This window comes from Zosterops lateralis (assembly GCF_965231275.1).
Source record: "Zosterops lateralis genome assembly, chromosome: 4".
In the NCBI taxonomy this organism is placed as follows: Eukaryota; Metazoa; Chordata; class Aves; order Passeriformes; family Zosteropidae; genus Zosterops; species Zosterops lateralis.
This window is the reverse complement of record NC_139765.1, coordinates 42,934,239-42,959,394: the sequence shown is the minus strand read 5'-3', so window position 1 is coordinate 42,959,394 and position 25,156 is coordinate 42,934,239. Positions and strand designations below refer to the sequence as shown.

General features: G+C 36.7%; 1 protein-coding gene across 1 annotated transcript in view; it reads right to left on the bottom strand.

Moving 5' to 3' along the window:
- The window catches only part of LRIG3 (leucine rich repeats and immunoglobulin like domains 3), a gene marked incomplete at its 5' end in the record, with an annotated part of 31,241 nt that extends 9,252 nt beyond the window's left edge, over nt 1-21,989 (bottom strand). Inside the window, 12 exons of the mRNA XM_083860616.1 lie at nt 1,300-1,463; nt 2,638-2,709; nt 3,084-3,155; nt 3,816-3,896; nt 5,169-5,312; nt 5,740-5,883; nt 6,197-6,340; nt 8,237-8,380; nt 9,024-9,158; nt 20,416-20,490; nt 20,762-20,833; nt 21,979-21,989. Of these exons, the coding sequence (XP_083716742.1) occupies nt 1,300-1,463; nt 2,638-2,709; nt 3,084-3,155; nt 3,816-3,896; nt 5,169-5,312; nt 5,740-5,883; nt 6,197-6,340; nt 8,237-8,380; nt 9,024-9,158; nt 20,416-20,490; nt 20,762-20,833; nt 21,979-21,989 (1,258 nt within the window). The remainder of the gene's footprint in view (nt 1-1,299; nt 1,464-2,637; nt 2,710-3,083; nt 3,156-3,815; nt 3,897-5,168; nt 5,313-5,739; nt 5,884-6,196; nt 6,341-8,236; nt 8,381-9,023; nt 9,159-20,415; nt 20,491-20,761; nt 20,834-21,978) is intronic.
- Between the last annotated feature and the right edge of the window lie 3,167 nt (nt 21,990-25,156).

Sequence of the window (25,156 nt, the reverse complement as noted above, 5' to 3'; positions counted from 1 at the left end):
AATAGCATTCAGCAGCCAAAAGAAAGATCACAATTCCCCGATTTAACAAATGGAAGATATATATTTAAACCCCCAGTTTAGTTTTTTGACAGGATGCATTTTGCATAAATTAGGACGCCTGCTTCATATATTCTCCTCTATCTACTGAGTAATCTGTAATTCCCTGCATTATGTCAACCTTTCATTCTCAGCAGTAGCTAGAATCTGCTCATTATTAAATTTATTAAATATTTGACTGCTAACAGGAAGGGAAAAAACAACATTTTGGTACATTATTTTATATACTGGACCTGCCTTCCCACTGAAAAAGGATATGAGTTGAAACAATAAAAATTAACCAGTTATATTTGCTATAGAAGTTATTGAGAAGACACTTACCTTTTTATCTCCAAAGAATATAAAGTTTGGATTTTCTTTAGTAAGAAAAATAAAATGTATTTAAAAAAAAATACATGAATGCAGTTAGCTTTTAAATTTCCTGATATTTTCAAAGTTCGCACTTTACATATCAGAGTAATCAAACACATGTCCTTACTCTGAATGCTTAGCTTCACTTTGCTTTGAGTAGACAACACAGCATAGGTGTTCATGAATGCTACTAAACACGCAGAGAAAAATTTCATTTTTAAGGCAGATGCTATCACCTAAAATTGTCAGGTCCTAAAGTAAAAATATTTTACTGGCATTAACTATCTGGCAAACTGAAATAAAAAATACCAGTACTCTAACTGTGGTAATCAGGTATTTTTTTAATCACAGTTTATATAAAGGCAGTAATTTACATATTCCTAATAATTTTTAAAGCAGACAACTAGCACACATAAAAAAACGTCAGAGCTGAGGCCAGTACAGCTTGTTTACCTTCAAATTTTATCAGACCTGGAATAACCTCAAGACTAATGGAGTATGAAAAAAATTACAAACAACCAAACCCAAAACCTGCATCTTTATTTTGCCAAAATATGTCTCATTTAAAAACAAGTTACCTAAAAAATATCTTTTAAATCTAGAGGCCCTCACAAACTTTGCCCTCACAAACTACTGAGCTTTCACTTGTGCATTATGATATGTTCTATGTAAGCAAGCTGTACTTGGAAGTCAGAATACCATCACTCCCTGTCTTGTTCAAAGCCACAAGCCTTGAGCATCTACATCACAGTTTGAGAACAGAAGAAAATGTTAGTATCACATCCTCCCCATTTTATTACAGAAATCACAACATAAGAAGGAACCACAAAAAAAATCCCAAGCACACAGCAAAATTTGTTTTATGGAATGAGAAATAGAGGCCACACTCACCACAGACAAACCCATCCAGGCTGACAGCAAAAATACTTCTCCCTTTTAGCAGCTGAGGATGGGCACAACTGGCATTTACAAAGCTCTGGAAGTTGTTCTCTGACATCCACTGTGGTAACCATTTTAACTGGCAGTCACACAAGAGACTTGATGTGTTGAAGTGCCTAAGAAAAATCAATTAAAATCAAAGCCTGTTTGGTTTTTTTTTTCCTGTTTGTAACACAGATCTGTACGAGCACACTTTTGTAACAAAACTAAGGTTTTAGCTCAAACACACATATCGCAAGAGAAAGACAGCAATATTGTTCAGCTCAAATCCTCTCCCTTGCCCAGATGGCCATGCTGTGCATAATGCTCCCCAGGACATGGGTGGCCCTCTAGACTGCCAGGGCACTGCTGACTCAAATTCAGCTTGCCATCGACCAGGAGACCAGGTCCCTTTCTACAGCTCTGATTTCCATCATCTCATTCCCCAGTCTGTCCATTTTCTCAGGGCTGCCCTACTCCAGGTACAGAACCAGCACTTTCTGTTGTTGAACTTTATACAGTTGCTGATTGCCCAGCCCTCTCACTTGCTGAGGTCTTTCTGCAGGGCCTCCCTGCCTTCAAGGAAGTCAACAGCTCCTCCCAGTTTTGCACCATCTGTGAACTTGCTCAGTGTCCCTTCCAAGTCCTGAGTCCAAGCCATTTATAAATAGCACAGGGCTGAGGATGGAGCCCTACTGAACCCCACTGGTGACATGCTGCCAAAGGGGTGACATCACCCCTTTCAGGATAACCCTCTGCACCCATGAGCCAGCATTGCTCTGCACTGATCTACAGAAAAAAGGGTGAGAGGACAAAAACCCATCCTTGCTGAAACACATTTTTTGCAGTGACCGCTTCATGACTTCTCTGAAGATCTGTCTCGCTGCTACTACAGGAGAGAAGGACCCAATTACAAGAACTGACAACCAGGTCTTTACAAAAGAATTATAGCACTGCATTTCACTGGTCCAGCAAGCTTTAGCTCAGTGATAGCACTGCTGATCTTAGAGCACACTACATCAAAGTCTCCCTTATCTAAAACCTGTTAGAGATCACCCAATTTAAAATAAGGACTTCAGAGAAAACAAATGTAGCAGAAAATGAATGCCTCCTATCCTACCCTCTCACTTAAATACACCCACCATATAAAAAAATAAAAAAACCTTAAACACTGACACAAGCTTTTTATGTTACTTAAGAGAGATTCCAGTAGGGGCTTATCACTGCATCAGGCAATATCTTACAAGGCTTTTATTTATACATTTTAAGGATATATATACTTAATAGAGATGTCTTTTGACAGAAACTTACAACTCTTTGAGTTTCTTCATTTGTGAAAATGCATTTCCTTGAACTGACATAATTGCATTGTTACTTAGATCTCTAGGAAGAAAAATGAAAAATAGGATTATAAGAAAATAATAATTTATTAAACTGAATAGATTTAGACTCAAGCAATAGTTTGCTATTTTAGTGATATACAAAGGACACTCAAGCTCAAAAGCGACAGAGATGCAAATAAGGAGTTTCATAGCATGCTTAATACGTAAGAATTTCTGCATTAACTCCAAAATTCACACTCAGTGTAACTCCAAAACTGAAAAATCTTCTGAAGCTCACAGTAGCAACCATGGCAAGTGTATTTCATATTTCACCCCAAGTCGTAAGTAAAGCTTGTTAGTCCTACTTTAAATTTGGTTAGTATCAAAACCCTTTTTTTTCCAATTTTGGGTAACATGTGAATTTCTACTACTTACAGGTGTTCAAGTGCATCCAAACCAGAAAATGCTTTCTTTGTAATGGATCTAATCCTGTTTCCTTGGAGTATCCTGAAAAAATTAAGCACAATACAAAAGAAATGCAATTAAATGGAAGTATTTTTGAGCTGAATAATTGCATTTTTGGCATTTACTTTTAAACTGGGACTACTATTTACCACTCATCCATCTCCAATGCATCAAAATGTATCACATCTACAAGATACTAATTTGTTTCCCCTGAATAAATAACTAGATTTTACAATGATTTTAGAAGACATTTAAGGTGTACAGTTAAGTGACATGGATTATTCTAAATGTGTAACTATAAAAAGCTTTTTATTTCATAAATCTGTTTTTGAAAATTTCAACGCAATGGAGCTACTTCCACTGGATGCTGCTTTACCTTACTGAATGAAGACTAGGCCTGTCACTCACTATGCCTTTGTCATATGATACGCTTCTTATTCTAAACATGGGAAAACCTCATTGTTGCTAAATATGTCCATAAATATTAATAATACTTAAAATATTTCCGATTAGTTTGACTTGGAATATCTTGAATTTCTTTTATTGAAAAGGACTTAGAGAATAAAGTGGGAAGGGAGAAAAAAATCATCTCCGCTATGGGAAGTTCAATATCATTAAGTGTTGGGCTTGACCCTTGAAGGACACATAATAAGCTCATTTTTTTAAGGCATGATGAGATACAAATACTGCAGCAATACTTACAGCTTCCTAAGTTTATCTAGGCCAGAGAAAGCACCATTCATATCTTCAATAGTCCATGATATTTCATTGTTTTTCAGATCCCTGTTTAAGAGGGGAGGGGAAATCAAATCACAAAAGCTATTAAAAAGAACAAGATACATACTTCTTCAACAGCATGTATTACTTTAAAAAAAATTTCTATATTAGCTTTCTGTTAGGTTGGATTTTTGTTCATTTGGTTTCTGTGGGTTTTTTAAGAGAAGCTTTTCCTGATTAACTTTATCATTTCAATTTTCATTGAGAGACTTTGAAGACTATTAGTATTTTTCCCACTGATAATTAAAAAGATCACAAACTCAACAATTTCGAGAATTACAAGGAAACCAACCTACACCCCTCTAAAGGCATTCAGATACAAGACTATCATAAGAGAATGTGCACTGCAGGAAGGGAAAGGCTCAACTGTCATTCCTTTGAATCCCCACCCTCACACCTTTTTAAGTCCATAATATTAACACCCAGAGAATCATTTTAACATCCCAAAACACTTGCTTAATTACCTATGAAGTATAAAGAGATTAGAGATTTGTGTACAGAATGGTGCGTCAGCAAACAATTTACAGGGTAGGGATGGAGGAGAAAGAAAAATCTAGGAGAAAAAGCCTATTAAATAAATACCTAAACACCTCACAATTCTCTAATTTCCTCTCTTTATGATCTCCAGCTCGCTATATTCTTAAAAAGCAGCGTACACTCTTCTAATTTGCATCTTTCCTAGATTCCCTAAGTGTGAGCATGTGAGCAAGCCTCTGAAAATAAAGCCTAGAGGGAAAGGCAATAATTTTGCTCATCTGGCTGACAGATGGACCAGTGGTATGCAATGGAAAGGTTTAAATGAAGAGGAATATATTTAGAGTAGTTTACTTTGTTCTTTCCCTTCCTGTAAGAAATGCTATTCCAAAACATGCTCCATTACTTAAAGCAACTGTCCAGTCATGACAACGAATTTTGTCCTCTTATTTCTGCTATGAGGGCAAATAATTCAGTTAAGACACAATTATAATCCAGATCCCTAAAACTGTTGGTGGCAGTGCTCTGCTTGCTGCCTTCTAGCAGAGATACGCTTCTCCCACAATAATGCTACTGAAAGTTTGTATCACGGTTACCACCATCCATTGTGCATAGCCTTAACAAAAGAGGAACACCTCCCTTTCTCAACTGTTCTGGAAAAGAATCTTACTGTAAGAAAATCATACACTGATCAGGGGAAGTTAACCAGAAGTTCTTGTCTATTTCATAAAGAAAAGAAATAACCTATAAACACAAGATTTTTCTTAAGATTTTTGACCTTACAAATTGAGTTTGTCAACTTACAAAATCTGTAGACTGGAAAGTCCCTTGAAGGCACAATCAGCAATGTAATTTACTCTGTTGTTTCCAATGTACAAACCAACCAGCATGCTTAAACCAACGAAGCTTGAATCATCTAACCTTGCTAATTGATTGAATGTCAAATCTCTGCAAATTTAAGGAGGGGGAAGAAAACATTTTAATGTTCATGCTGCAGTGCTTATTTAACTTAGTTCAACACATGTGAATTTTCAGGGGGGAAGCACAGTTTTTCCCATTATGATTCTCGTAGAACCCACCACACCACTTCTGACCACACAGCATTTTGCATTGTTTTAAACAATTCACAAATTACTGCAGAATTGATTTCTGCCACTTGAAAATGACTGTGTTATAGCTTTAGTTTAACTGCTACAGTGAAACGGAGCAATCACAGCTAACTTCAACTTCTTTCAACAAGATATAACTGTCTTATACAGCAAAGTTGTTGTCACCTTGGAAACTTTGCTATGAAAAATTCATAGATCAGTGCTAAGAAGCTCATGTTTTGGCATGTACTCGGCTTTTGAAACTGCAAGAGAATAAAAGTACTCACAGCTCACTGAGTTTTTGGCAAAATTCCCAGGCATCAGGACTGATCCTGCTGATGGCATTTTGGCTGAGATGGAGTTGCTGCAGCATCAGTAAGCCATAAAGCCAGCCTTTGGTTACTTCTGTTAAGTTGTTATAGTCCAGCTGCCTACAAACACCCACAAACAGAAAAAAAACATAAGGTTCAGAAGCTCAGCAGCATGTACGCTATGCCACAGGTCCACATCTGACCTCACCACACTGCCTAGATAGCTGGAGCTTTTATTTAGATCTTGAATTGTGTGCATGCATCTAAAATGTGCTGCTCTACACATTCACTACTGACTGCTTGCTGCTTTTCAGACCACAACTGAACAATTTAATTCAAAAATGCCCTTAAATTTTAGCAATTCTATTAATTTTGTGCAAATCTACTTAATATGTTATCAGCAGAACCTACCTAGGAAAAGTTTGATACTTACAAGACTTCCATGTTGGTCAAACCCCAGAAAGCACCATCCATGAGCCTCGTAACCCCATTTCTCTGTAGTTTTAATGATTTCAAAGCAGGAAGTCCTTGGAAAGTGAGCCCATCTATTTTTCTGATTTTGTTGCGACTCAGCTCCCTGCATCAACAGAATTTACAGTTACAGGACAGAAATTTTACCCACATGCCAACAACCTTTCTTCCCTCTCTGAAAGAACCAATTTTATTTAAACACTTTTCTTCCACACGAAACAAAGACAAGAAGAAATAAATATCATTTTATTGTGGCACATTATGTTCAACCATGTTAATGCTGTTCTGCCTTTCTGATACTGAGGACAAGGACTTAGTAGTTCCTTGATTTTCAGACGTCAAGAATCCCTATAGATCTAGAATATCATAGTTAAGTCTGTTCCCAAATTCAAAATTGAAAGCAGTGTTTATGCAGCAGTAGAGCTGTTAAGATTGGTTTGTAATTGCAATCAATTGCAACAGTCAAGAAAAAGTTAGAATTTTAGCTGTGATAACTAGACAAATTGAATATCCTGGGTACCTGTAGCCAAGCACTCATTACATTACTCCCTCCTCCATAACCAGTTACACATAGTGCCTTCCCTCCTTCTCAAGTGGTCTTGGCACTTGCCCTTCTGCCATTACACTCATCCTGTGCAGGTCAGAAACTGGGAGCAATGTGTATCCTGTGAGGGAGACGTAGGGTGTAACTAGCTGGAGGACAAGATGCAGTGATAGGATTAGACAATACTACCCAAAGGTAGTAAAAGGAGTGATCATCTGCCCCTTTAAGGAACTCTTAGGTCTACCAAACTAGGAAGAATCTCTCCTTCCAAAACTTTTCCTCATGGAAACTAAAGGTCTAAATAATCGTCTCCCCATGGTAACATAACATCATTATTTTTCAGAGTCACAGCCCTGTAAGAATTCAGATTTCCTCTATGGCAGTCTGACACAAAATCTACCTGGTAACAAACCTGAGGGAGAACCCTACTTCTCATCCTGTGTTTAAATATGAATTAAAAGTGAAGAACATTTGGTAAGAACAGACTTCAGTTCTCCTCCATTCTTCTCTGAATACTTTCAGATGGTAATACAAATTTTTGGCCTTCCTTGCAGATAAGCTACCTAACATTGGTCAGCATACCAACTATGAATAAAGGGAACATTTTTAGGCAAGAATATAACCAACATCCAAAATTAAGATGAATCTGAAGATTGGTATGTCTACCAAGATCATTAACAAACCCGGAGCTTTGTAGGACTGTTGTCATACTCTTGTACTGGGGCCTGAGTAAAACCGTTCCAGCACTTGTACACAGAAGAAATACAGTCAACTCTTTTCCAGGAGTGTCAAGCACCCTAATATTTCAGTGTTCTTATAAACTATCACTTTCAAGGCTAACCTAACAAAATTTTAACTGTCTGACATGGAAAATAATTATCCAGGATTTGACAAAGTGAAATCCATTCTAGTCTCCATTTTCTGCACTTCAAGTTTTCCAATTAAAAAAAAAAAAACAACAAACCAAACAGTCCCTTTCATTTAACTTTATTATTTATTCAGTAAAACATTTATGGACAGCACAGTATCAGTAAAGCTGAAAGTCTATTTATTCAAGCATATTGCTTATTGTCATGCCATCTGAAAGCAAATCAATTTCCTTCATTTCACTGTGAAAGCACAAAGTAAATGACTGCTGCAGTGAAATATATAAGTTTACTTTACTTACTATTTTCCTGATGCTTTTTTACAGAAATATTGCTACTACCCCTTTTCTAGCCTTTTTATTTTTTTTACTTTTAATAGGCAAACGCAATTTTAAACACAAAGACTGTTCACATCTCACCAACATATAAGACTAGTTTTGTTCAGTAAAACACTGCAGTTCGTAAGGGTTGTAGTAATATGTTTTCTCTGTCTGTCTCACTCTGCCTCTGGTTAAATTAAAGGCTAAAGTTCAAGCACTGCCAGTGCTTTGGAAAACCTGAAAACAATTAGTCAATTGTAGGTTACACTTACAGGTGCTGCAGATGGGACAGTTTAAACATCTTTTGAGGAATTGCTGAAATTTTGTTCCTGTTCAGTTTCAATACTTGAAGTGTGGTAGACAAATTGTCGAAGGTACCAGGCTCCATAGAGGTTATTCTGTTACTGTTAATATACCTGTTGAAACAATGTCTAGAAGGTTAAATTTACAGTTATTTAATAAAATCTTAACACCAAGTAGTGAAACACAAAGCTCTTGTGGCACTTAGTCATTTAAAAATGGAATTTTTTCATATTAATTAGAGCTCTTGACAGCTTATTCTATAGTCAACTAGCATTTCACCTTCACCATTTTAACTCTACTCTGTCAGAGTGTGATAATGGAAGAGGATAATACATGGCAATCCTGTTACTTTTTTATCAGTCAGTATATCTGGCATTGCAATATTCCTGAATAAGAATTAAAAGTGTATTCACAAGAAGTCTATCAAACGCCATATAAATACAAACTAGCCTATCCATGAGGAACCTAAATTCATTTTATCACTTAATTATTTCTCTCAAGAGACACATCTATTTATTTCATCTCAAGATAATGGCCCTGGCTTTTTTTAATGAATTAAAACATCTAATTTTAACAACTCATATATTCAAGTCAGCAGCTTATGTTAAACGAGATAGGTGAAAGTAGGAATATTTACTATCATTCCAATTAAAAGAAGATTTACTACCTTAATAAACAAATTATCCAACAAAATTTTTGAAAGTTACCTGAAAAAAAAAATCCAAAACAAAGAAACAAAAAGTAATTTTTACTTACAGATACTTGAGTTGTAATGATGGGAATGATGAAATTTTTAGCTCCGATATGTTGTTGTTGCTCAAGTCCAAAGTTTCTAGACTCTGAAATGGCTTCAGATGTTCAGACAAAATGCTGGCAATCTTGTTACTGGTCCTGAAATTTAGGGCCAGTAGGCAAAAGACTGTCATTTCCAGAGTAAACACATAATAACTACATAACTCTAGCAAATGTTAGTTCTTAATTCTCCTACTTGAAAACAATTTTGAGTTGCAAAAATGCAGTGAAGTATGTTCTCTATGCGCAGAATTAATTGGAAATCACAAATTGGAATAGTCTAAATAAACTTTCATTATTATTTCTTAAAATATAATTCCAGTAAACTATGAAAAAATGCAATATAATCAAAGTACTGCAATTCATGGCTTTTAAAAAGAGATGTAAAACTCTCTAATCACCTACTTCTGAACAGTAGAAATATCTGGTACTTGCATGGCACAGTATGTCACAGTACTGACGTGTAATGAAATAAGGTTAGAGCTGTTTTCTATTTTATATAGCAGCTAAACACAGTGTTTGGGGCTTTTCAAAAACTCCCTTGGCATGGAAGCCCAAACGAGTTTCCAGAAAAAAACACAGAGCTAGATTACAAAAGATGGGTGACAGTGCAGTCCCCTGAAAACATTCTATAATTGTGGAATTAGACCTAGTATTCTAACCTACAGATTTTTCTAATGAGTTGGCAAAGAACAAAAATTCTGCGCATTAGAGGTCATTACAGGAGTTTTAGACTTTATGCCTGGTCAAACTTTAGCTCACCATCACACCCAATTCCACAACAAAAAGTATGCAACAACCTGAAGACGTGGGTATTGTGGTCTGCGCTAAGGAACACTCCTTCCTTCACTTTTACACATGAACTTTTTCCAGTAACCCTATTCCATGTCCATACCCAGAAACCTACCAGTTTTTTCCATCTCAGCTGCCTAATGTACATACACACACATCATACACAGACTCATACATGCACATCAGCAACATTATCTTTCAGGGCTACCAGTACATAGGTGAAAGCAGACCATGACCATTAAACAAATGTAACCTGGAATGATTCTTGTTACCTTGAAAGTTCAAGTCAGTTCTAGCTGTGGTACATTCTACACCTTGTTTGAAAATTACCAAAACTTAGGAGCTTCCCCCAGATCCTAGAGATGGCAGGCAAATGCAATTTTAGTAAAACTATCAACAATAATATTAATTCTGGAAGGTGTTTACCTTAAGTGGAAATATTTGCTCTGGATCAAATAGGCAACTCTCATGTATTCAAGGGGCGTGAGGGTACTACTGCTCAAGACAAAAAAGTCCTAACTCACAAACTGAATCAGAAGTGAGATTAATGGGCTTTTTGACCACATATGGGAATGAGTAAGTGATCCTGCAGTCCCTCCAATGCTGAGCTTGTATCATATTTCATTCCTTAGGCTGTCTGGTAGAGGTACACTGCATTTTTTTAACTCTTATCTGAAAGTACTTATAATAAATGGAAACAAATTACTTTAATAAAAACAACAACAAACACCACCACTGTGTGTCACTTCCATGGGCCAAATAAGAATGCGAGTTAGATAACAGGTCATAGAGCCTTGCCTTTATGCATTAGTTTGTTTACAAGGTAATTACTAACAAGGTATTAAAACTGCCAATTACTTGAATGACGAATAAAATTTTCCTTGCAGTAAAAGTGTGCTGCAGCAGAAGCCAGCAATTTCCTGAACTGCACGCCTCCTAAATTGCAGTGTGAAAGTGTTCAGTTATAAGACGGCTTGCACAGTGCTGTCTTTGTGTCAGCATTGCTCCATAAAACAGAAATTCCTCACAACTGGCAGGATAATAGCCCCTGTATTACAAACTTTAGTTGAACCTAATGGAACCGAATAAAACTCTTCCACCGTCTTCATAGTACTTAAACCAACTGGCAAATTACCTGACACAGACCAAGTTACAACAAAAAACAACCAAACAAAAAACCTGCAGCTTGTTTGTTTCAGGAACATCTTTCTTTTCTGGAGATGGTAAGGCCATATTGAGGAGTGACAAGCAACTTCCTTTGCTCACTGAAATTGCACTACACATTATAGTCCTAGTCCATCTCACAATCAAAATCAAACCAGCCCTCACTGCACCTTCCAACTTAATCATATTTGTAAAAGTTACTCAGATACGAAACAGCTGAATGGTTCACTGTTTATTGCTCTGGACCCCAGTCCAGTTTTTCTTCAAAAGAATGTAAGTATTATAATTCACCTGGAAGATTATTGAACACTAAAGATATCCAAATAGTTCTACGTTAAGACCCAATTTTATTTAAAATGAGAAATAAACTCTGATTTTTCTTCATAATCATTGCTTAAGCAAATTGAAAAAAACAATATATCATCTTCCTCATAACTGCCAAATCATCATCAAAATTAGTCAAGAAGGACATGTTGAAAACACAAGCCTATCTAACTGTCAAGACAGAGCCAAAGACTACACATGCAGGCACAGTGACAAACTTTTTTCACTGAGAGGAGGGTGAGGGTAAGAAAACCTAAAAGAAAATCTTTCTGTGAGATATTAGTATTACTGTGCTCAGACAAAAGGAGCTGCATACACTCCCACTGGTTTAATTTCACAGACCTTTTGGAGGCAGCCGTATCAGAGCCCTTGCAAAACCAACATGACTGTCCATATCTGAGCATGTCCTGGGTGGTCTCCATTGTGTGCCACTACAACTCACAGCCTCCTTTTAAATTTTTCTGGGTTTTTCACCTGTTTTTCCCATCACTCACCAGCTGACATCATATTCATATAGCTGGAATATTATATTCTTTCTTGTACTCCCCCTCCTCCCCTCCCAAACTCCTTTCGGAACAATGATGTAAACATACTGTGTGAAAGAAAATTGAACCAAAACCAAATTTTATTAAACACAAAGGACCAAGACTAATTGGAAGTGCTGAAATATACATACCTTGTGGCTTTTAGGATAAGACTAGGCAACTTTAAGGAACCCTTATCAGAAGGGCCTCAGTAACTACTACTTCAAGAAGAGCAAAAATATTCTTTTTTTCTTCAATTCCTACTCATTTGAATACTGAGCCGTACTGTAATGAACAATTATATCATTTAAAATACTGACATTGCAGTTTTAAGCTGAACACTATGCTTACAAAAAAACCAGCCTCTGTTATGAATGGGAGTACATGCTCTGCTCACCATTAAGACACCCAACTGGACTGAAATAAGAAAATCTGTTGGTTTTTTTTTTTAATATTCAAAAGCCATCAAAATATTACCAGTGAAACTGTTTTTATCCAAGACAAAGCCAGCAGAAATAGACCCCAGAGTCTGGCTCACTTCCAGTTCTACTGGTAGGTTTACAAGTCTGATGCCTCTCTTTCACACATGAGCCTCTTGCCTTCCTTGCGGCAAGCAGTTGTTCTTTCTTTTGAAGGTCTCCTTCATTCCTCTCCATGCCTCTCATTCCTCTTTCAAGCCAGATGTCAGAAAGACTCTGCTTCTATATTTTGTGATTTTTATGGTATACAGGCATAAAACAGAAAATGAAAACTCACAACTCTGTAGGCTACTGATATCCTGTGCAAAACTTGAAACCAAAGGTTTATTGATTTCCAAATCAAACATCAACTGGGAAAGGGGAAAGAGAAAGACATAGACTGAAACAACTCTGTGATCAGGTATGTTTTCATCATCAAAAAGAAGAGACAAATCCAAACTTATAAACACATGATACTTTCATAACAATTCTCTTCTGATTCCAGTCACAGAACCAATATGCAACTAATTAAGTTTTCCTTCCAAACTCTCTTCTTAATACCCTGATGTCTGTTGCCAATTCAGTTTTCTGGCTTTTCCAAAATAATCACAAGTTACTTAGTACGTGATAGGCAAGTGAGTGTGTAAGTTCACCCTTTATTTTAACAACTATAAACAAAAGCAATGCAAGCATAACTATTTTGGCACGAGCTGACAACAGGAATAATAGCCCATTGGAGACTTGGTGAGCTTTGTGACAGTTAGTCAATCCTAAAATCTTGGAAATTTTTAAATATGACCAAGATAAACCCACCACAGCGCCTTCCAGTACTACAAATCATCTTTCTAATCTCATGTATAGAGTTCCTAAGTAAAAACACCTATTCCTTGTTTTTACAGAGCAACCCTCCCTTTTAGAGGGTGCAGACCAAAGTCTGGGCAGTTGAGATTGCACACCCTTCTAGATGTACCCCTAACTTCAATCATTAATACAAGGTAAAGATGTTCTCCCATCCACTTCTCTTTCACTCAAGGCACAAGTGATTTCACTGCTCTATTGCAATCAGCAGCACCAATTCTCTAAAACATAATCCAAACACTTACACCTGACCTCCCAATTTCATTCTCACTTCTCTCGTTTTCTGTATCAAATGCCCTATTTCTCTGTAAAATTCCTACCACTCTTCCATTCTGTCATATCAGAACAGTGTTCTATTTCTTTAGTCCATTACTATTCTTTTTAATTCACCTTTTCCTTTACCACTATGATCAGAAAATCATGACAGATTTATCCACTGCAAGTAGCTCATAAAATTTGCATTCTTTTCCATTCTCATTGCAAAAGCATTAATCTAGACTCTCATTCCTTATATTTTTGCTAAAACAAACTCTGAGTTTCTATGTACTTCTTCTCTTTCCCATCATTCAGCCTAACTTGCTGCCATAAAAATTGAGTTTCCATGTCTGTAAGTCTGACTAAGTCAGGTTCCTTTAAAAATTCATTCATTTACTTCCTCTTAAGTCTCCACACAAAATGTCAAAGACTGCAAGAACTAATTCCTGTAAGTTCCTCGCTCTAAAACTTCAGACCAAGTCACACATGGTTTACCACCAGTCTCAGCTTTGGGACATTCTCCAAGTAGCCTTATGCCCGAAGCCCAGTCTGGCATTCCTCTATCCTTTCTTTCAATCCTTCTTCAAAACAAACTCTTCCAGGCAGCATCCAAATCTTAATCCTTCCCATAATAAAGTGGTAGCTGAAGAGATGACAAGGATGTAAAATATTTGACCAGTATTTTCTTCATACTGGGATCCAGACTTCAGTTTAGTATGCTAGCTTTATAAACAAACAATACCACTTTCTCTGGCAAGAAGAGAAGGGAAAGGAATCCACTCCTACTGAATGTAAGCTTTCATTTTCAGGATTTTCATCTAAACATCTTTCTTATGACTGCAGCTTTGTAACTACATACCAAGACAGTGTTCTCCCAGATCTTACACACAGCTTTCACTCCCAGACCACTGTGACATGACAAAGAGACAAACTTCTCATACTCTCCCTTCTGTCTTTACTGAAAGCCCGTCACAGGGGTTTAAGTTACTGCCACAAAGTGCAAACTATCACTCTTATTTTCAAACTGTCAGCTGGGACAAATCCAGGATTTATTTTGAGTGTTTGCTTCAATTCATTGAATTTTATTTCTCAATATGATCTGAAGCCTGATCCACAATGCCCATTATCACATAACATACACAAACACACTTTTCCAGTTTATAAACAGAAAGGGACACACAGTGCCCACCCCACCCCCCTCCCCCCCCCAAAAAAAAACCAAAAAAAAAACCAAACACAACAACAAAAAAAACCCGTTCTCAATAGTAGAAGGGATTGTCACTTCTTCAGTAACTATGTTTGTGCATAAAATCATAAAATAAGTAATGAGGTTAATTTTGTAGTGGCTGATCAGAAAGCTAAGTTTAAAGCTGAAACAATTTTCCTTACTATGGAAACTTGTGACCTGTGCAGTCACCTAGGACTTGCAACTTTACAGTTCTTTTGTCCTGTTTTTCTCTCCTGACCTTTTCTGTTAGTGCTTTTTGTTAATTTACCATTTTAAACATCCAAGATACAAGACACATCCTCAAAGTCAGTGAATTTAACTTCAGCACATATTGACAGAAAGACATTACAAACCAAAGGCTGTAGAAATGTTTGGAGAAGTGGCTCGTGGATTCTGTTCATCATCTAACAAACACATGGTCGCATTTCAGAAAACTGCCTCAATTTTGGCAGCACTTTTGTCTATCTCAGAACTCAAAAATGAATGGTCCCTGCCTTAAAGGTTTCCTGCACAGATAGAGTTGGAGGACTTCCCCAGCAGAGCAGAGAAAAACTTCTACCATGTCACATTTTCATTATGTCTCTTATAAACAGAAGATTTCACATCCTAAAAAAACAGTGAAGCAGGAACCTAATATAAAACACACATTAATGTAAGACTTGAAAAACATTCCAGAACTCTGAATCATTCATGCACCCTTTAACTTCCACACCACGACTTCTGCATTTTCCTCTCTGGCTTTACTAAGACCAAATATTTGTTTGCATGCTAGACTACTATGATCACTCCTTACAACATAAGAATTTCAATCACCTACACCATATCCTCTAGTGTCTTTAAATAAAGTATCTTCTATTCAATAAAATGTAAAACTACAAGTTTATTTAAAACACTCCATTTCCTGAAAACTAGTCTAATGTTAAAAATTCACTATATGCACTAAAGCCTTGGGCAAGTACAGCCTTCTAGTCCCTACTGACTGCAAGCGGATTACCAGAGAGCATATCCTGGACATGGGTAATGAGAAACATGGGGGTTTTAATATTAGTTCTACACATATGTTTTGATAAGAACAATAAATTCTAGTTGGAGAGGCAGGATACTTTAATACTCAAAGCTACCTTCCATTTTTCACAGTACTCAAGGATACAGAGTACTGATGATGTTGAACAGTGTCTACAACTACACATTTTTTTTAAATTCTTCAAGTAAAAGCAGCATGGGTTTCTTATTTAAACCTATATCCTTAAACAAAATCCTAAATAGCATTGTTGAATTTGCAAATCAGTGTCTCTTCCTCACAAAATACTAGTAACATTAAAAGCAGTTAACATTTTCAAATTAGTTTTAAAGTAAAACCCTTATGCAAACAGTAGTTGGTAGTTAAACACCAAGCAGGACTTCTAGACAAGGCTATTGTACTTACACTATTTGGTTTCCATCTATTCCTGGATTTTTACCCTAGGTCCAAAACTACAACTGCAACAGACCTAAAAGGCAGTATTAGTTTTCTTCTCATGTGTCAAGACTGCTGGTTCAGATAGATTTTTAGGATAAATAAGACAGAACTGGTACATCTTGGATAAACAATGTCATTAGAATGGAAACAATATTCAGGACTTTCATATGTTCTTCTGGAATGAGGGCATTCCCATTAGTGTCCATTTTTGTACTCAACACAAAAGCAATCCACCTATCTTGGAATAAAAAGTAAACTGTTTTTTCTCCAAGAAATAAAGAATTTTCTACCACAACCATTTAAAGCAATTCTCCATTAATTTAACTGTTTTTACATTTATTTCAGGAATGCAAACTAGAGAACTTCTAACATACTTTACATCTAGGGATAGATAAGTACACCTTACCATGTGTGGTGTCTGCACATTATATACCTATGGTAAGAAGTTGTTAAATACAATACTCTCCTCAAAAGCTTATGTTGCCAGCACATGGGGGATCTGACCTCCTGGCTAGATCTATTGGGCTGACTATCTCTGGCAAACACCTGAACTTCCCTTTTCCTGCCTTAGAATACTGGTGTTTTCATGCCTTCTCTCACAGAAGGTATATAAAAGGGCTCGATGGCTGTGCAAAATGAACACCCTGCAATTTAATTTTCAGAGACTTGACCTAAGCCTCCTGACCAGATATAGCCCAAACTACCACCCATGTAGCTCAACTTGAAATATCCAGATTTCCAGGAGGCTCACAAGCTCTCCTACTACATGTAACAAGATACATACTGATCACATGAATAAAATAATAGATACATCTCCAGCCATGTAATAAGAGTGTGCCTGAATATCCATCTACACTCCCTCCTTCAGACTGACACATCTCCCAGGGTGGTGGTGAGGGGGTGTGCCTGCCTGATACTTTCCATTCCCAAGATGTTCAACCCTCAACTGGCATTGGTAAAAACAAAATATTAGCACTATTGTTTCATGTTACAGACAGGCTGGGACCATGAGACTGGGAACATCTCTTGCACTGGGTATGTTTATTCTGAATAATTCATTAGTATGTAAATATCTCATTTAGATAAAATATCAGCTAGATAGCTAGAAATGAGGTAGCTCCAGAAATGGAAACTGGACTAACATGATAATCCACCCATGCTTGTTTATATTCTTCAAAGAATTCAGACATACATGGCTGTGTGGGGATACCTGCACTATTATGGAGACATACCAAGCAGTGTAATTTCCTCTGCAGAGCAAGAAAAGTCTTGCAGAACAGGTAAAATACGAAGGCACCCCAGCTCAGTGAGAATTCTTAACAAGTTAAAAAAAAAAATCTTGTAATAGAGCTTCTTCAACAAAGAAGATACCGGCAAGAAAACAGGTTATCAATTCTATAGCGCTCCTTGAAGATTCTTGGAAAAAAACAGTTGGCTTTTCAACTGAGAGTAAAGAACCAACATACATGACTCTCCTAAGAAGTGTAATCAAATCAAGTTTCAGAACACTATCATCCTCTTTTCTGCTATTATTTGAAAACGAGAACAAAGACTCAACATGGAAACAGTGGTATGCTTTGGAAAGGCTTCATAACCTCCTTTCTTATGGAAATCCAAAATCCTGGAGAAAGTCATCAGATGTTTCTCTGAAGAGTAGTTCTAAAACTTATATTCTAATTGTTCCACATGTGTTCTTTTCGCATGACTTAAGACATATTAACTCAGTTTCATTCAATCCCTTCAAATAACATCCACCACATAAAACCAAATGAAAGCATTTTTTCACTTCTAAACAAAAAGCATCATTAGCTGGAGTATTTGTCCATTCATGCTACCACAATACGATGTATATTTTTAGGCCAAACAGCTGTATGTTTATTTCTCTTTATTTACACTGTTTTCTATCAAATTAAATTTAGTATCTTTACATAAATAATACCCAACCAGTAAGAACAGGCGGCTCAGGGGAGACCTTATCACTCTCAAAACTACCTAAAAGGAGGTGGGGGTCAGTCTTTTCTCTGAAGTAACAAGCAATAGAACAAAAGTTTAGACTGATATTAGGAAAAATTTCATCATGGTACAGGTTGTGAAGCACTGTAACAGACTGCAAAGGGAAGGGATTGAGCCTCCCTCTCTGGAGGTATTCATAATATGTGCGTATGTGGCTTTTATAGACATAGTATAGTGGTGGCCTTGATAGTGCTGAGTTAAGGGTTGGACTTGATGATCTTAAAGGACTTTTTCAACTTAAACGATTCTATGATTCTCGTCTATGCTTTAAAGAAAAGCTGTGCAAAAGAGATGTTTTATTTTTGAGCAATACAATACCATTCTAATTTTATGTTCTATATTCATCTATTTTGATATAGAACAAACAATTATCTAAACTTTTGCAGACTGGAATTTTTAAGTTAATACAAAATACTAAAAAAATTATTTCTGCCATATTAAACTCCAGGAATCTGTGTTGCAGTTGTAGAATAGGTATTAAATTTCAGCTGTAGCAGAATCACATTCAGTAATCTCCTTATCCACACAGAATTAGAATGAAAACAAGCTAACACCCAACCAGAGCAACTTTACCTGCATTAGAAATGTGATAAAAGCTTTTAGAAAATACTTTTTTTTTCTTTCAAGTGTTAGCATACACAGTGCACAGCATAGATCTAACAAAGATTTTTCCATCTTTGACCACACCTGAGTAAATGCCCCAAGCCAGGGACCTAAGGCTATGAAAAAAACAACTCAACAGTGACTGATAATCACTTGTTCTCTCAAAGGAATACCAAAATTTGTGCACAGCTGCAAAAGAATGATTTTAGGTTCCTCTAAACTTGTTGCGTTTCCATGAGAAGGAGAAATGCTAAGAACTCAGAAGCAAAGCAAGACGATATAAACCACTTCATTATGCTAATATTTCTAGCCTTATGGTAAAAAGGACCTTAGCAAGATGGTTATATAAATATATATATACATATGAGAAATATAATCTGCAGCTCAATTAGATGCTTAAACTACAGAATGCTATGCCAGTGTAAAAATAATGCCAATGCTACTGCAAAATAAAAGTGCTTAAATTCAACAATTATTTCTCAGACACCATCTGCTTTTTCTTTCATTCTTTCCTGATTTTGATCTGTAAGAAACCACATCAGTATCAAATGTCACTTAGTTCTTATTCAAACAGAGCAGCCCAGACACAGCGGCTGCACCAGCTGACTTGGCTGACCTGGGCCTAGAGTAACAACAAACCCCTATAAATCACCAGATGTAAGCAATTGAATAGTGATCAATTTAATTAACTGAACAGCTTTCCAAAGTTTATTGTATTGTTTTAACCCCTCAGGATTCTCCAAGAAAGGTAACTTGCAATTTGTATTCAAGGACAGGATTTGGCCAGAGGGCTACATATTAATAGCTTTAGATACTTTAGATTCCCATAGATAAAACGCAAACGCCACACATGAAAACTGGGCCTTTTCTTTTTTTGCTAACTAACATTATGATAGTAACTCCTTTTCTACACCTTCCTTCAACAGTTTATTAAAATTGAAATACAGACAAAAAAAATCCAACTAATTTATTGTTGAAACATCAGAAGTAAAATTTCCTTTAAAATCAACTTTTTTGGTTATGGGCCCGATATGCCTTTTACAACTTTATACTCTTATTACAAATGAACACCAAGTAACCCACTCATTTCTTTCATGAAAGGCAATGAACATGGACACAATCATATGTCAATATTTTATGTAAAAACCACAGTCGTAAAAAAATGTGCCACATATTAAACTGGACTAAAAAGTTTTTTCAGGACGTTGGCAAAACATCGTTTAACCTAGATACTTGCTCTGAAGCTGCATCAAGGGGATTTCCCTGTATTACCCAGTGAAATTAATGGAATTCTGTCATGATTTAACACATCAGGATCTCAGCCAAGATGCATAATGACAGAGTATAAGTCTTGTTTTAAAGACAGCACTGTGCGAGTTTTTTAACGTTTATGGATGCTTGTACAATGCCTAGCACAACAGGACTGAGGCTTCTGGGCACTACCACAACGTTAATTAATTCTAATGCAGTCTTTGTATCTGGAAAGCACAAAAACTACAAGGATTAAGTTCAATTATACACATTTTAAAGAACTACTAAATAATATAGTATAATCAACTTCCTAGCCACAAGCTGCTCTATTTCCAATTATTTTACTTTAATCTCTGTAATGCACACATTTCCATGAACCCTGTAGAGTTAGTTCCACTACCCAGGGACAAGAGTAAGATCTACTTACAAAGACAGAAGAGTTATATTTGCTGAGACTGGTCCCAGATCTGGAATGATCTCCAGTTCATTGTTGTTCAACTTCCTATTAATATAACAAAAGGGAGAGTTAGCTTTGATGTTAATCAGAAGTATGTATATTGGACTTGCTAAACTGCTGAACTGTGTCACCTCAAAATTAAAAAATGATTCCAGTTTCACTTAATGTAAAATATTAGAACAGTAAGTATCTTTGTTGTTCAAGCAACCATCCCTAGAGAAATAACTATACAATTAGCATACACAAACACAGGTTGGGCATTTTTGGTTGGGGTTTATGTTTTGGTATGGTTTTTAATTAAGACAAATTAACTTACACTTCCTGAAGACTATGAAGGTGATCCAAGATACTGGTCTTGATTGAAGATAATTTGTTGTAACTTAAGTCCCTATGAGGTTACAAAAATAAACACCCTGTCAGTTTTGCCATACAATATCAGGTAAAGCAGTACAATTTCAATCCAAATTATGTTCTCACTTGTCTCCAAATACATAAAAAGATTTTTTTGTGTGTTAATAAAATTAGAATAGAAACTCATTTGCCTATACAAGGTATAAATACACAAATACAAATGCAAATACCTTGGTCACTACCAGCAATGTCAAAGAAATTCCTAGTATCTCTGAACAGTATAGAACTGTTTATTGGAGCGTACATAGGACTCATGGAAAACATTTTAACATCTTGACTTTGATACACCAACAACTCCTCTCCCATATCCTCTCACAACAAAAGATATGGCTATAACAACCTCTTGGTTACTTTAACAGGAAAAATTCAAAGAACAATAGTCATTGCAGTCTCATTCCTTGGGTCAATCATATTTTACTCTTCTCACCCACGTCTCAAAAGCAATCCATAGCTCACAAATACACAATGAGGACTGCCCATAAATCATAATTGTATTTTCATGCTTCCACAAAATTCAGGGCATCATCCTTCATCCCCACATAACCAAAATTAATGGGGCTCTTAAGAAACAGCAGAAGAAAACAGACATAGCAAGGGCTAATTCTGAGTCGGAAGATGTCCGTTACTAGTGATAATAATACCACACTTAATTACACTTGAAGAAGGAGCTTGAACACTTAGCTTGTGCCATGTTGAAGATCCCCAGTATTTACTGATGCAGTTTATAGGCAATCATTAGCACCTTTGTAGCATTTGCTACTCAACAAGCCAGGTACTAAAAACGCAACCCACTTCTTGCTGACCACAAGAAATACTATTTTTACAGTGGCATACATCTTCACCTTCTCAAACACTTGACACCATACAAGAAGCCTAAGAAATTTTTGCTGCAGCCTTATAAGTACTGGAAACATAACAGAAATAAGAGTAACTATAAAGTAAAAGACAGAAAAGCCAATTGCAGGAACTCAAACCTGCATGTCTCTGAACCTCTGCACAAGTGGTACAGACTCACAACTCATCTTGTAACCACGACTACCTCTGTCGAAGGCCTCCCCCTTCCCAGTCACTCTTCCACCAAAACATGCACTTTTCTGCTCCCCCACTACAGATTATCACTACCTCACCGGCATCAATCCAGTCATCTGCAAGCATTTGTTCCAAGTTAAAACACTTCATCTATCCAAGCCAGCTAACAAAAATAACATTATTTTTTAATGAGTTCTTAAATTCACTTCAGTGAGTGTTTGTAATGCAGACATACAAAGAAATTAAGCAGCACACCTCAGCAGTGAGCAGCTGTAGCATCAAGTGAAGAGTGCTTTAAAAAGCACCCTTTTGAAAAAAAATTTGCTCACACTCCATGGTACTTTTGCCCATGTTAATTAAGCACTAAAGAGTCATCTACCATACCTGGGGTCCTCATCAAGCCACACAGGCAGGAGTGTTATTTCAAGTTGACTCTATTAGGAAACTACATGATTCCTCACTTTTTCTGGGTAAGATGACTCAGTATAGTGATCTGTGCTGAGCACACCAAACACAGGCCTGACTGCCACAGATGTGTCTACTCTCCATCCACAGCTCCAGAAGTGAAGAAAGCTGATGAACAGCATATCCCTGCTGCACACAGACTAGAACTGGCTTAAATGAAGGCATGTTCAGGGCCTGTGCTAGGCTTTGTGACTAAGCCCTCATAACCCACAGATCCAGAGAACTCCAGTTTCCCTGCACCCATGTCTCCACATCCTCAGATACAGGTGTAATGTTGCAACCCAGCCATGCACCTAGGTTTCCTTAGCAGAACATGTGGATAGTAAAACTCTGTTTTAGATTCTCCCAACTGACTTGTTCAATGTTGCCAGAACAGTTTCACTGTCACTTTTGTCCTCTGCAGCTGGCAGTTTAAAAAAACCCAATAATAATAAAAATTAAGTATAAAAAAATAATCCCAGGCACGTATGGGTATTATGAAGGGTACTGCCAGTATTTGGCTGTAAGGTGTGCTCTGAGCCAGATAACTGGACCAGACCCAGCGGGGCCGCTGAGCTGTGGCACCAGAGCCTGGCTCAGGGCCACAGGCAGGGAAGAGAGATGTGCTCCTTTTCCCAAGCCAGGGCTGCACAGGAGCGTGCACAGCGCACAGCTGCAGGTGTGAATGGCGTTTTCCAGAACAAAAGAAGCGGGCTGAGTGCTGAGGGAGAGCCACCCACAGAGGGGGAACATACTCCACCCACCACATCCAGGTGGCCACAGAGGGGATGTTTTCAGAGACTCAGCTCTGGACTCAAGCACCTAATAGATATCTGTGCCTTCTTTCAGATGTCTAAACTCCTACAGATTTTCCTCTTAATGATGGAAAACCAATATAGTGTCAATGTTTTCAAAAGCCCACTAACTTTCATTTCACCATTATGATTTTAAGTTCTCCTGTGTATTAGGATAACCGCACTAAAGTTAGAGGACTGCATCTTTCACTGCTTAAAAATCTAGTGCAAACATTCTCTTGACCATAGACTGGAGAAAAATCCCATTGTTTAACATCTGAAGGTATTAGCTGCACAGATTTGAAATTCTCACACTGCATTCCTAAGCACAAATACTGAAAAAGTATGCTGCTACAAAAATCCAGACAGCAATATAACTTGGTTCCTAAAGGCAGAGTAGAGACAGTTTTTGCCCTTAAACTTACTTCAGTATTTGGCTTTAGTCTGCAGGGATTATAAGAACTATGCAAATAAACAGCCAAAATTCAGTTAAGTTATGGCTGTTAGTGCCTAACATGTTACTGTTCTTCATGCTTCAGACACGACTTAGGAATCAGTAACTATTTCAACAAAGAGCTTTCAACATTAGTGCTAAAAACCTGCATTTCTTCATTTCACCTAAAAACTCTGCAAAAGGTTTATTTAAGGCATGTTTGCCTAAAGGACCTACCAGACAGTAACAGACGTGAGTAGATTTGTTCTGCTGGAGTTATAACATGTTAAAAAAAAAAAAAAAAACCAACCAAAAAACTGGCAGAGTCTTTAAACTATAAAAATCCTGCAATTACAACCACTGCTGTGCATGATCACCACACTGGAGCCAGACACTTTCACTCATAGCTCAAGCTCACATCCATCTGGAGTCTATCAAGGCAACCCTGAGTGTAACTAACACTAGGTTTCAAACTACTTTTTTTCGTGTTTGTTTTTTAACACTAAAGATACATTCACATTTTCCAAGTCACACCTACTTTAAAAAATACATACATAAAAATTTCTTATGCCTGGTTTACTTACAGCAGGTTGTCAAATACAAGATGGAAAAAAAAAAATCCCAAAGCAAAAAACCAACAAGAAATTCCCAACCCTCCAGACAATATTGAATTGCCTGTTTCATACAGTCTATATGCTTGTCCACCAACAGCCGAATAAAATAGGTATTATAAATATTTTATTAAACATTACTTCAGTACTACTGGCATACGAAACTTCATGAAAATTCAGGAAAAAAAGCCTTGCAAGTTACATTTTAAGTTTAATCAGAGTGGCTGGAAGTGAACCAAGAGTTAAAATATTTGCCTCTTACTAAAAATCTAAGTGAAGCTTAAGCCTGTAGAAGTTTCTCAAACTTATAAGCACTGGATTGGCACCATTTTTAAAAATATAAATATCTCTCATTCCAGTTGTAAAGCTACAAGTTGATATCAGTCCAATGCATTTCTCAGCATACCTTAAAACAAGTACGAAGCAAAAGAAAATTAAATTTTATTTTTCCTTCACAGAAATGGAACTGTCATTGTTCAAACATTATTACTACGTGTTTTCCATTTCTGAATTCTCCTTGTATGTTAAAATCAAATTATAAGGGGGGAGAAAACTCCCTCTCTGATTACTTTTGCTACTAAAATTTCAAAAGTCATAGCAGATTGAACAGAACACACTCTGAAAAGTCAGAAACCAGATATATATTAAGAAATTCTTTATAGTAATAGTAAGCATATATACCTGCTCTTCATCCCACATTTCTAATAGAAGTGATTGGACACTTAAGTAGAATTGCCTCCACTTATGAAAGCATGCCATAGTTTTTACCCTCTAAGAACATCTTCTATGAAACAAATTTCTATGTTCCGTTATGTTTGTATGACCATCTTTCGTAACTCACAAGTCTCAGCATTAGCTGAAACATAACTCTGAACATCAATGTTTGTATGGTTAAAAACTGAAAGGAAGCTTACTGCATAGAAGGAGAAGGCAAGTGCTTCTTCACACATTTTATAGATCTAACTTTTAGACTCTAACTTAATTTACAA